The sequence below is a fragment of the Opisthocomus hoazin genome, chromosome 2 (assembly GCF_030867145.1).
Source record: "Opisthocomus hoazin isolate bOpiHoa1 chromosome 2, bOpiHoa1.hap1, whole genome shotgun sequence".
Lineage (NCBI taxonomy): Eukaryota > Metazoa > Chordata > Aves > Opisthocomiformes > Opisthocomidae > Opisthocomus > Opisthocomus hoazin.
The window spans coordinates 98,212,822-98,226,554 of NC_134415.1; the positions used below are offsets into that span (position 1 = coordinate 98,212,822).

Genomic DNA, 13,733 nt, shown 5'->3' on the forward strand with positions numbered 1-13,733 from the left:
ATTTTTCAGGAAGAATCACCCTGAATACTGCTGCCCGTTACGAACAGCAAGAATGTCAGGGTACCAAACGCCTCCTCTTCAGAGTTCTGTATAAATGCCAAATAATTACACTATGACCAAAGTACTACAGCAATTGGATTTGTGAAATTCCTAGCCAACACTGCCAAAAGTGAACTTTAGCTTTACACGAATAACTGCTGAAGCTCTGAGGGGGAAGCTGCGTAATCCGTTGCTGATGTTTGTTTAGGGAGGGGAGAGCCAAAAGTGACGCCGGGAGCTTGCCCAGGCCTGAATCTGCAGCTTCCTCCCACAGCCGCCTCTGAGACGCGCTTGTGCGCCAGCTTCCTTCGGCTCGATTTAACCAGGCCTAGGAGCCGACATTCCAACTATCTGTTTAGTAAGCAAGTCTTGGGGACTTCTGTCTGTGACCGACTTAAGCCTTGGCTTCTGCGTAAACACTTGGTGCCATCTGGATGACTATTTTATAACTCCTGAAAGGGATAGGTTCGCAGGAACGTACGGACGGACGCTCGTTTTCCTCAGGAACTAAAAGCAGCGTATCGAGTGTCAAGAGGAATAGTTATCATATGTTTTACAAGGGATGGTTGCGCTACCTTCCCTCACCTGTCACTCTTCTGACACGGCATGCACAGGCTTAAGCTGGGGATACCAGAGCGGGCAAGCTGCGGAGCCAGCTGTGCCCCTGCAGAAAACAGTCCCCAGCTTCTGCCACTAAATTCCACATTTTGACAAAACCACACCTCAGAGCAGTATTATCCCTTCTTGATTATCCTCTGAGGTGTCCTTGGATGCAGTATAATTTACCCGAAAACTTAAACTTTTAAAGACTACACATATCCCTGAATACAGTGGGAGTAATTAGGAAGAAAAGTTCAAAATAGATTTGCAGCATGCATTGTAAGACACTTAAAAAGTACTAAAGAAAAGAGACATCTAGTACTTATAGAGCATGCAGAAAGAGCATACCAGAGAAATTAAAGACAGCATAAAGAAAGGATGAGAATTAATCATGACTTTGGACTGTGATTCTACTCCTATAAAACTACCACCATAACTGAGGAGACGAAATAAATACATATATCTTGGCTTGTGTAGTGTTAACTGACTCCATGAAAACATATAAATACTTTACATCCTTACTAAAAGTGCTTAAATATGCACATATATGTCAAACTTAATGATCCAAGCCACTAAAACATATTTGTATGAAAAATGCACGAATCAAATAACTATACTTCGAACTACTGAAATTACTAATTTCATTAGGATTCTACATAAAGCTTAAAATCGTTTTCATATATTTTGTTGCGCAGCTTAGCATATTTTGCGCTACAATGCTGTTTCTTTTTTTCCCCTCTAATCCATCATGTAAGAATGATGAAATGGTATTAACAAGAATTCTGCAACCTGCCTTAAAGAAATGTACAGAAACACATGGGCTGCAATTCTAATCCCACCTCTGTTCACTGCAGAAACATATAGTCAGGCATATGCAATTTTTATCTGAATTCTCTGCTATTGCTGCAAGTGAGAAGCTTTGTTAAGTGTGCATGCTTTAGGATTTCAGTAGAGATTTTCTGCTAACTGACATCAAACAGGAGTATTCAGAGCTCTCGGTTTTTTTTTTCAGAGCAATGCACTTTCTGAGCTATGAAATTTCCATTTCGAACTCCTAAAATCACTTTTGCATCTTAAAAAGCAGCAGTATTATTTCCCTGTTTTGCAGTTTGGCTTATGCTCATCCACCTGATAGGTTGTTACAGCTGCCGGGTATTCATGAATTCTGCCATACGTACTGCATCCAACTATCCCCCATTCCTTACAGAGATTATAATGGCTATATCTGTCAGTTGAACGCTTTTGAAAATGCAGCTTTTTCCACCAACAACCAATAACTTCAATCTTTTCTGCGTTTTTTCATGTTGGAAGGCAGAGTACACTTACTGTGCTTCCAAGCAGCATGGGATTTCCTACACATCAGGGATGCCCAAACACTTCTAGACGCAGGGTCACTGACACCTTTTAGACTTTCACAAGTACCAATAGCACAGAAAAATGAAAAACCAAGAGTGTCTACTACTTGGTGTTATATGCTTCTGTAGAAGCGGCCAACTATGGACAACTCTTCGCAGACTGAAGAGCCACCAACCAGCTGTTTGGGAATGACTGCAGTGAAGCAGTCTCAGCCTGTTGCCACGTTCTTGCTCCCCGTGCTGAGGACAGGACCACGGTGCAGGTCTGTGTGTGGGGAGAACGCTCTGGCCCTGCACAACACTGCTGATTATGTAGTTTATACTGAGACCAGCATATACGGTAGACCTTCTACAACTTCTTCCACTGGTGTGACTTCTATGGAAATACATCGGAAGGGAAGAGCTGCACAGGGCAGCTCAGGTCTGCAGTGCCATAGTTTCCCATCCTGTCTCAATACACAATTGCACTGGCGCAGAAAGTCGATGACCCAGGCCCAGTCGTTCAATTGGAGCAAAACCAAGTCCCTTTCAATATTCCCTCCCTGACCCAAGGCATTTTTGACTTAGCTGTGTGTCTTTATTTCCACACCACATACTCCCCTTCCCTTCCCACTCCCCAGCATAATAATTCATTTTGCTTTTTGATAAAAAGAAATAAATCATTTTCACATTAGGAAAAACTGAAAATGACTACAAGTAGAGGATAAATTTCTGACATTACGCACGAGTCCCAAATGAATGGAACATCTTAAAACTTTGCTTTAGCAGGGTTCATAACTGAAACGCTGATGTCACATTTTGGCTGTAAGAGCATGAATGGTCCTTACATAGTAAGTTCTCATTCGGTGACACATGAACCTTGATATTATCTGACCTACTACTTATTCACAGCGAGATACGACATCATCCTTTCATGATGATATATCATAAGAGTCACGGCTGCACAGAAGTCACACAAATAAAACAACTCTGAAGACCGGATTTTCCCCGAGCCACCACCATTCATATCATTCATCTTCTTTCAGCTCTTGCCAACAGAAATGCATGACTATTTACAGTGGCGGAGAGAGAAAGCCTTCCTGCTGAGCCATATATTCCCGCAGTGTTGTCATCTGTCTTCAAGCTGCTAAACCAATTCACACTCACTCTTGTCTCTCCTCTCGGTTAGCAGCTACACACAAAAATGTTTCAGTATGTCAGTTAGCAACATCCCTCTGAAGACTCATTTCTACTTTCTTAAAATCTAAATGTTTCCTTTTAAAAAGTGTGAAGACGACCACCAGTGGATATACCAATGTAGAGACATCTTGCTATGCCTGAATCAACTGAACTGAAACATTTTCACAGCATTTTATAATCAAAGAAATTTCATTCTTTGACAGTCCATTTTATGAAAGTGAATCACTTAAGGTATAGGAGGAGTCAATTCAGTCCATCTGAAAGCAGCTTCTGATTTTCAGTATCACACTACTAACTCTGAGTATGACTCTTAGGAAAGCTAAGCATCCATAACTGCAGCTGAAGACAATGAATGCATTTGAAACAGGCGTAACGTATCCAGGTGCTGCTATCAGAATGGATGTAGTAATTTTTCCATACTTTACATAAGAAATGCTCAAAAGGACCATTCTATGGTCCTACAGCACACAGAAAATAGACATCCTCAGTTCTTTTTCCTGTGTCTTATCTTCAGAAGCATCCTATTTCTATTTGAATTATTCTTTCAAGGCCTGCAAGAATCTACCTGAAGCAAGATCAACTCCAATCCATCTGCTGCAGTAACAGTCCTAGAATCAAGATTGTTTACTAAAAATATTTCACCGTTAACTTCTTGAACACAGAGTTTGACTGTACATTCAAGAGCTGAAGGACATAGATGGCCCCGTCTACCTCCAGCAAGACCTGAACTGTAGCAAACAGATACTGATCTTGGGACACAGTGCTAATTCATCTCCAGGAAATTGAGATACCGGATATTTACAATTCTTAATCCAAAATCAAGTACCATAAAACATGGTAACTTAATTTTGAAACCTTAGAGTGAATTTATTCATATGGTATAGCTCTCTGGTTACCTGCTTCAGTGTTTGTCAGATCTAATAGAGAACCTTGCTGCTACGGTTTTGGAAATGAAGACAGTGAAAAGACAATGAATAACTATTTACACTATGAATGATAGTTCGTATGAAGTTTATTTAGGATTACAGGGGCAATATGAATAGTGTAGAAGTAGTTCATAACACTGAGTCTGAGGGAAGAGCTCTTCATGCTGTGGAACTACAGTATGGGAAATCGGGAGCTTTTGTCTTTGTTTTCATTTTTGCTACGCTGTTTTGCACCATCCTCAATTGTTTTTACCCAAATGGACTGTCTTTAACTGGGGGCTTTCTTATTCAGTTTATGAGCAAAATCTCTTGGATTCAGACACAATTTATCACTTTCATGTGCAAAACTTGCTCCGGAGAGTTTTGGGGACATTTGTATTCAGGCTTCGTAGATGCTTGGGGCACAGATTACTGCAAGGAAATTAAAACCGTCTTCCACCATCTCTATGGCACCACCTAGCTAGAATACAACTAATACTCATGTCAATTCTCTTTTCTGGTGCACAGGCACGTACCAGATCCTCACAAATAAACTGCTAGATCCATACTCAAGAAGTCTTTCCCTGATACTTGAAAGACAAGTAATGATCATTTCTGACCTCACATATTCTTTTTTGCAGGTAAATCACAGGAAAGGGAATAAATGTGACCAAATTTGCAACTTCCTGAGTCTGATATACAGACTTTTTCTATAAAGAAAGGTAGATACCTGTCTCGGTTTTTTCCTCCAAGAATTGTAGAAACTATAATGAAATCTACATTATTGAAATATTGTTCTTCATAAGAATCTAGCAAGTGATTTTCCATCATTAAAATGTTACATTTCTTTTTCCTTTATAGTCTGTGTTTGTTAGGTGTATCTGGTCATCATGTAAGACAAAAAGATTGTATAGATGTTAAGACCACAACACATAACTCTGCAAGTGTTTGAAAAGACAAACTCTAAACAATTCTCTTTTCTGTCTACAAAGAACTTTGCAACCTCCTTTTCTGGACAGACAATGCTTCATACTGAAGCATATGTTATTCTCAAATACTATTAGACTTGTGCAATCACTGAAACTTAGTTGGACTATAACTAAGCCAATACTGAAATTATTTTAATTATTTTTATTATTGGTAGCAGCATTATCATGTAATGCAAGGAACCAGAAGCATACGACATGTTTCATAAAAGACAATACTGCATGCCTTTGTGGTACCAACAAATGGAGTGAGTGCTGGCATGCGAGTGTGTGTGTGATCAACAGCGAATATCAAGCCGGACTGGCTGGCAACTATGTGAAATGATGTGGAAGCCAGGGGAAGATATATATATTTGTGTATGTGTGTACATGCGTGTTTTTGCACCAGTGTCTGAGCGAGCAGGTCTGCACCAGCAACTGGAGTGGGGTTGTGAGCCTTGAAGTGCTTGAATGTCCCAGTACCAGTAACTGGAGAGACCAGGATCAGCGACAGCAACTGGTTAGGCTGTGTGTCAGCTCAGCTACAAGAGGGATGCACGTTGAATATATGTATATATTTCCTAGCACCAGACCATCATCATGATCAGCCAGAGAGGGTAACAGGATGGAGCTGTTGGTGTTGTTTGTGTGTGTGGGAGAGCTGAGTGTGTCCACCTGTGTTGACCTGTGTGGCCAGACCTGTCTATGTGTGTTGTACGTGTGTTTGTGTGCCTATTGGGAACGCATGCTCATCCCTGCTACCAGTTGGACCTGAAGGCAAGGAGCTGTGGCAGCCTCACATCTATCTGGCTGCTGGATGTGTCCCCACATCCTTAACTTTCTGAAAATAGGATCTTGTGTGTCAAATTTGAACATATGCTTGCTATATATATATATATAAAATACTGTGTTGTACATAAGGCATTGCATTCATCATTAAGTACTTAATAACATAACCTGACAATAGAACGTTTACAATATGTCAAAAAGCATTGATTAGTTTTGCAAACTTTTACTCAAAACTGTTCTTTACTAAAAATAACAAGGGGATTCTTTCACTTTAACCAGCTTATACTATCTACACACAGAATAAAACCCCCAATATCCTTGTTAGTATTTGGTGGAAAACAAGATGATTTAAATATGGTTATTTTCTTTATATTTATAAAATTCCCTTTTCCCTGCTTCACAATGCATACAGAAAATGTAGAGGCATTCTAAAGAGAGGGACTTGGCTCTTAAATTTAATAATGAAAGTATTTACATTGCAAATAAGCTAAAAACTGCAACATTTCTTAGTGATTTTCTTTCATCTGTTTTTGTTTTGCGTGTACTTACACTCAAGGCAGTTGGTCCTGGAGGTCCTGCATCTCCCTGGTTAAAATAGGAGAGTAAATAAATCAGCAATCTGTTTAGTCATACATTTTTAACCCCGAGGCATTTTAGAGGATATGCACCATGGCAGAAGTAAATTCAGTATAATCATCAAACATGCTCTGATTACGAAAATATATGAGTCAAGCAATATTCTTTTTCAGTAATTGCATACATGTACACAGTTCACCACAGGTTAAATGGAAAAAAAGTGGCAAGCCCCTGCATAAATTAATCACAGCTTAAAAAAAGCAGTCCTTCAAAACACACTTGCGTATGCCAAATTACAAGCTGCGGCTTACATGCACAAGGTGGCCACGGAAGTCAGTGTGACAGCTCACATATGTTAAGACATCGGACTGTGTAACACATTCAGAGAATTAGGTCACTGAGGTACGAATCGCGCTGTGAGACCTTCAGGTTCAGCCCGTGGGAGCAAATCAGAGCACCCAGAGAGCAATTTAGAACATCAAATTTAGCCTCCTGCTCTGAATTCCTTTCAAAATTTATTGTGATAAAGAGTACTTGTCTTCCATACTTCCAGTTAGTCTGTATTCATGTTCTTCACCCCTTGAGCTACACAAATGGCAGCAGTGGGTGTTCGCCACATGTAGTTAAGGCAACGTGTTCAATATAAGAACAAATATAATATAAAGAATGTCATGCACATTCACATCTAAATACAACTTTACAGATAAAAAGTACCTTTTCTCCTTTAGGACCAGCCACACCAGGACTACCAGGGTCACCTTTTAGTCCCTGGGCAAAGAAGAAAAATGCGTATTTGTTGTCATTTGTGGAAACTGTTGGACAAAACCCTTTAGTGCTGTGAATTAGTATATACTAACCATCTAAGCCTTCAAGTATTATCTCATAATTCTTTATTTTCAATATGTTGTGAACAAAGAAACATCTATCAAGGACCGCATGTCTTCAACACATAACTAAACATACAAAGCCAACCTATCCACTTGATTGTGCCCCATTACAGCAAGTAGTTTGTAGAAATGCGGTCCCAGTAGTTCTGTATCTTGCACAGTTGACAAAGACAGAATGCTAGAGAAAGTACTAGTACATTCACTTAAGCTCTCCTAAAATTGCGAAAGAGGCAGAGGTGGGCAGAGAGCTGTGGATTTTATGTTTCAAGTAGCAATGTTGAGCTAGCGAGCTGCAGCAGGGTACAGCTCAGAGCTGCTGCACATCCTCCAACACTCCGATCTTCACCGGTGTTTGAAAAGGCAATCAGAGAAATGATCGAGTCTGTGGATAGTTAGGGCCTGGCGGTCGGAAGATGTCGTGCTGTACGGAAAGGTAGGCCCCCCCTCCTCTCCTGATAACCAGTAGCGTTTAGCCCATAGGTGTAAGCAGACGGAAGTGACGCTGTAAACCTAAGCTATATAATACTGTGCTACCCGTCAATAAACGCCATTTGCCGTCCACCACATTGGTGTCTGCGAGCTGATGGCCCGAGCGGCCTGGGGTTGGTCGCCGTGCCGTTCCTGAACCAGGTCGCCACGCCAACAAAGGCAACAAGTGGTGCCGAAACCCGGGAGAGACTCGCCTGGAATCGGGTGAACGGCGGCCGGAGCGGCGGGACCAGCCCGGCGGGGAGGACGCTCCCGGACCAACAAGGAGGATGGAAGCCCTTGTGAAGGTCGTATCGCAATTACATAAGCAGTGGGGAATTGATTGTAAGCCCAAAGATTTTACGCTCGCAGTTGCGAGGCTTTTGCAAATTGGGGTCATTGACCAGCCGGTGGATATTCTCCACCCTGAGGTGTGGGATAAGTGCACTAAAGCGCTAGCCGAGGAAACGATGTCCTCGGGTTGTGGGAAAAAGCTTAAGTCGTGGGGGAAAGTCGTGCAGGCCCTGCAAAAAGCTATACAAGAGCAGGAGACCTGGAAGGCGGCAAAGAACTGTTTGTTAGCTACCCCAAAATTGGGAATCGGGGCAGCTACACAGACTTCGCACCCCCCAGACGATAACGGTTCTGCTGAGCCTAAAAATCAGCAAGAGGGCGACACGTCCCCTCAACTCCCGGACCCCGATCCGCTTACGGAGGGAGAGAAACAAGCTAAATCCTTCTGGGGCGGGTTAGCCGAGGAGGCTAGGGGTGCCGCGAAAGAAACAGAGTCTGATAAAGTCTGGGCCACACCACCGCCCTATGCGCCCCAAGATGGCACCGAGCACAAAGGGGAAAGGCGGGACGAAAATTCCTTTGGTGATAACAGGGAGGAAGTGCTAAAGTTATCAAGTGCACACAAAGGGGAGGCGGAGGAGAACAGGGGGGAGAGGAGCGGTAGGAGCGACCTAGAAGGGGAAAGGGGGGCCAGCGGGGGGCAGAGAGCCAACCGGCGAGTGCATTTCAAAAGATGCGCCTGTGAGGTGGGCACCCCGCCGAGCAGAGGGCGGGGCGGGCCCGGGCGGGGGGAGGAGCAGCCCGCCCATAGGGGAGGGGGCCAGAGCTCGGCAAAAACGTACTGGAGACCGGAAGTAACCAATCAGTCGAGTTCCGACTCCGAGTCAAACACTAGCGGGGATGAGTGGCTCGTAACTAATTTAAGTTTAGAAGAGAAGAAAACAAAGATAAATAAAGTCAAGAGCCAAAATATCCCCATCCAAATTAAAGAGAAACTGCGAGGGGGAGAAATCCCTCTCACGGACTGGAGGAAAATAAAGATTACGTGCGCCGACTGGACCCCATCGGCCGCACTAGTGTTCCCAGTCCGGGTGACGGACGGGGGACAGAGGGTCCACACACCGATAAACCCTAAGGATATACAAGCGATTGTTAAGGCAGTCGCAGATAAAGGCCTTAATTCTGCCATTGTCTCCGCCCTCATAGATGGTGTCTTCGGGGGAGACGATATGCTCCCGTTCGATATAAAACAAACTTGTAGATTGATCTTTGACGGGGCAGGGATGATCGTTTTTAAACAAGAATGGGAGGACAACTGTGCGAGGCAATTGGCCCAAGTAACTGGGGCAGACCATCCACTGCATGGCTCCAGCCTGCAGCGGTTAATGGGCACAGATCCCACAATGATTACTCCCCAGGCACAAGCCCAGGGCCTACGGGCCCATGAAGTCATTACAACTACTCGTGCGGCCAGAGAAGCTATTCACATAGCCTCTAAAGTCATTGCCAAACCATCGCCATGGTCCACAATTAAGCAAAGTGAAAGTGAGAGTTTCACAACATTTGTGGATCGTCTCCAAGCAGCGGTCGATTCATCAGCCTTGCCTGTGGAGGCAAAAGGCCCGGTCGTAGCAGAATGTTTACATCAGCAGTGTAATTCAACAACCAAAGAAATCCTGCGATCACTATCAGCGGGGTCGAGTATCGCAGACATGATTAAGCATGTCGCGAAGGAAGAGCATCTAACCCCGATCCAGGTGGCTGTTCGCACCATACTAGCCAGAGTAAAACTAATGAAAACTGTGAGTTTTTGTTCACAGGACCGGATCATTGGACACCCCTGTAACCCGTATACCCCGGTGACCAAAGAAGATGACAAGTCAGCAAACGTTCTGTCCAAGCCTGGAAGTTCCTCACTATCAGAAGTTGTGTTACAAAATAGGAGGGGAATGGATATTCTTTTCTTGCGACAGGGAGGCCTCTGCGCTGCATTAGGGGAAGAGTGCTGTTTTTATGCTGATCACACCGGAGTAGTCAGAGATACCATGGCCAAACTTAGAGAAGGTCTAGAAAAAAGAAAAAGAGACAAAGAAGCCCAACAAGGATGGTTTGAGTCGTGGTTTAACCATTCGCCATGGTTAATCACCCTGATATCCACCTTGATAGGGCCGATTGCGATGATCGTAATGACACTAATTTTTGGACCCTGTATACTGAACAAGATCGTGTCATTCGTCAAGAGTCGGCTAGAGAAAGTTAACATCATGTTCGTAGAACACCAACAACTGCTTTAAAAATGTACCTACCCAGTGTTACCCTCAATCGTCCCTAAAAGTTAACTTCTACCTGTTTACTGTGCCTTATGTTTTCTATTCAAGTTTATAGCATATACTTTTTAACACTACTGTACAATATAGAATAAGAATAACAATAGAATTTTTAAGATTATATTTTAGCTAATTTACAAATGCATTTGTCTAAGGTACCTTATCTTTGTAATCGTAAGATTTTAATATTTACATTTTTTAAATTGTAGTTAAGGTTAAGTAAGGTTAAGTCTGGCCAGATATTAAGTTTAAGTCTTAAGGTTAAGTATTAACACTTTTGTATTTTATATTAACCTATTTAGTTAAGCATAAGGAGGGGGGAAATGTGGATAGTTAGGGCCTGGCGGTCGGAAGATGTCGTGCTGTACGGAAAGGTAGGCCCCCCCTCCTCTCCTGATAACCAGTAGCGTTTAGCCCATAGGTGTAAGCAGACGGAAGTGACGCTGTAAACCTAAGCTATATAATACTGTGCTACCCGTCAATAAACGCCATTTGCCGTCCACCACATTGGTGTCTGCGAGCTGATGGCCCGAGCGGCCTGGGGTTGGTCGCCGTGCCGTTCCTGAACCAGGTCGCCACGCCAACAAAGGCAACACGAGTCCTTCATACCTCCCTCCTTAGTTCTGTCTTCAGCTGGAGAAGCAGATAATACTGCCTCGTCTTACACGTTACATACACAGCAATTTCACAATTGTAGACTCATAGAATGGTTTGGGTTGGAAAGGACCTTTAAAGGTCATCTAGTCCAGCCCTCCTGCAATGAGCAGGGACATCTTCAATTAGATCAGGTTGCTCAGAGCCCCTGATGTTTCCAGGGATGGGGCATCCACAACTTCGCTGGGCAACCTGTTCCAGTGTTTCACCATCCTCGTCATAAAAAATTTACTCCTTATATTTGGTCTGAATCTATCTTCTACAACAGCTACAATACAGATCTTTCACTAACATGTCTAGCTAGAAGCACCCCAAAAAATATCTTTAGCACCCAGCACATTATCTTTGATGTCTTCTCCATGCTCTAAAACACATGGAAAAGTGAGAGGTTTTGAAATACGCCCAGCAAATTCAAGCCATTCTGCAGTAAGGAATGAACATAATTCTGATGCTGGACCAAACTACCATGAACTCCTTTTGTTTAACTCAAGCGATTTGTCTTATTCCTTGCCTCTTATCACTGCTTTAGAGGCATGCAACAGAAAAGCATATACGTTGTGAGTCAGAAATAGCTCTACGGATTCAAAGATTTTGCTAAAGATACCAAATGGCGCTGATACAGGCAATACAGGACTGAATTATAATGAGATATCCCACAAGTAGGCCACCCTTGTTATTATGGCGGAAGTTAAATAGGTCAAGGACAGAAAAGATTCATCCACCTCTGAATTAGGGTTTTGTAACTTAAGTTCTTCCTAGCCTCCTTTTTGCCCTTGCAAATTCTCTTCCTGAGTTTGCAATAATTGGAAAGATAGAGACAACTGGCACAAAAATGATAAGCAACATCTGTGCCTTCGTGGGTACAGAAACATTAAATCAGTGAGTGTTCTAAATACTGCATATTTGTGCAACTTCTCTTCCTGCTAAAATTACATTAATTCACCATCTGGAAGGAACACCATTTAGAACTATATGAGCATTTAAGTACCCACTTTGGATTAAATTTGTGGTTGTTGTAAATACCCCTGATTTAGCTTTGATTTGTCCTTTATTAAGCTTGCCAAATATGTAATAGTTAAATCAGAAGTAGTTTCGCTGTTTGAACTTAAAAAATGTAATAGGCAGATGGATTCAAAAACCAAGCCAAAAAATTGCTTTCTTTTTACAGTCTGCATATTTATGACATAGTTTTAATACTGTCTCCATTTACTACATTTTACTTGTCACCTCTTCCTGAAAGACTGCATAAAACACTACCACTCCATATTCTAAAAAGCCATTTTAGGAATTTTTCAGGTATGCAAACTGTATGTATCTAGTTCAAAATCAATATTAGCAAATCAGTAGTGGAACAATAATTTTGAGTTTAAGAATTAGCTCTGAGGCTGTATATTTATGTAAGAGAAAAGACAAGAAAAATCTGCAACTCACAGAAGGGGATATATCTGTGTATGTCTCTACTGAATAGAGATGACAACTGCAGACAAAAGATATTGAACCCAAGCCCTGCACTGTCGAACTTTGAACCTAATTTTTTTCCTAATTGGTGTGTTTAAAGCTTTTAGTAGTGTTCCTGCAGTGTACCTCGGTGAGGTATGCAGTTTGACAGCTACTGCAGAGATGATGACCACAGAGGTCAACCTCACGTAAAAAGGACAAGGGGAAACTACATATTGGACAACAAGACTTACAGTGTTTGAAGCAGGCATTCTGAGTACCCAGAAAGGTTTTTATATAAAGTATTTATTTTAAAGTGACCGAATTGCCCTGCTTCAGAAGGGGGGGTGGACTAGATGCCCCACAGAGGTCCCTTCCAAACCCGAACATTCTGTGATTCTGTGAATTAGCTTTCCTTTTCAGTTTATAACCTCAAGAAATAACAGTAGTATAAAAAAAAATGTTTAAAAGGTTATTCCATTAGAAGTATTTCTTGATTTTCTATACAATAATATTTTTTAAAGATATGTTGTATCTTAATACGTTCCAGACATAGTGAATGCTTGCAAAACCACATCTGGTACTGCATCATGCCCATTCTTCCCTACAGCCACCCTTTCAAAACTGCTGAGTGGTTTAGCTGCTGCTGTCTGTCTCTGAAATGACACAAGAAGAATTCCTGTGCTAAGTCATATCTGTTGCCCCTTGTAGCATAGTACAGTACAGTATCTTGTCTCTGGGAGAGACCAGAACAGGGTGTTTCAGTAAAATGGATGTGGTTATCTAAACAGTTATAATTTGGATGATTTCTAGATTACGGTTTGAGTTGAAAAAGCCCATTTTATGCAACACTTTAGAAGAATGAGGTCAATTTTGAGAACAATATACTAACTTCTATTGAACTAAGGAGTCTGTTACCAGATTTGCCAGAAATTCAAGGAGCAAAAATTCCAGCAACTCTTACAACAGAGAGTAAATGAATCATTAAATTCCATCCTGATCTAATTCTAGCTTTTTTTGATAAATGCAACAATACACATTTGTGAGTTCACAAACAGTCTTGAACTGGTACCTTTTTCACCTCTGTATGGACTACAGCTTGGTCTTTTTACAGGTCAGAATAAACTTACATTAAGGTTCCTCTATGGATGCCAATATATAATGTAAGCATTAGGATATGCATGCAGAAGGCCAGCTCAGCGTTAACAAGATAACAATGTGAGAAATAGCTGAAATGAGAAATGTTATATATATATAT

General features: G+C 41.9%; 1 protein-coding gene across 4 annotated transcripts in view; it reads right to left on the reverse strand.

Moving 5' to 3' along the window:
* The window catches only part of COL19A1 (collagen type XIX alpha 1 chain), a 214,630-nt gene that overhangs the window by 94,493 nt on the left and 106,404 nt on the right, over positions 1-13,733 (reverse strand). For all 4 annotated transcript variants that reach the window (XM_075414584.1, XM_075414582.1, XM_075414583.1 and 1 more), the window contains 2 exons: positions 7,123-7,176; positions 6,382-6,417 (listed from right to left, as the gene is read on the reverse strand). In XM_075414584.1, coding sequence (XP_075270699.1) covers positions 6,382-6,417; positions 7,123-7,176 — 90 coding nt within the window. The remainder of the gene's footprint in view (positions 1-6,381; positions 6,418-7,122; positions 7,177-13,733) is intronic.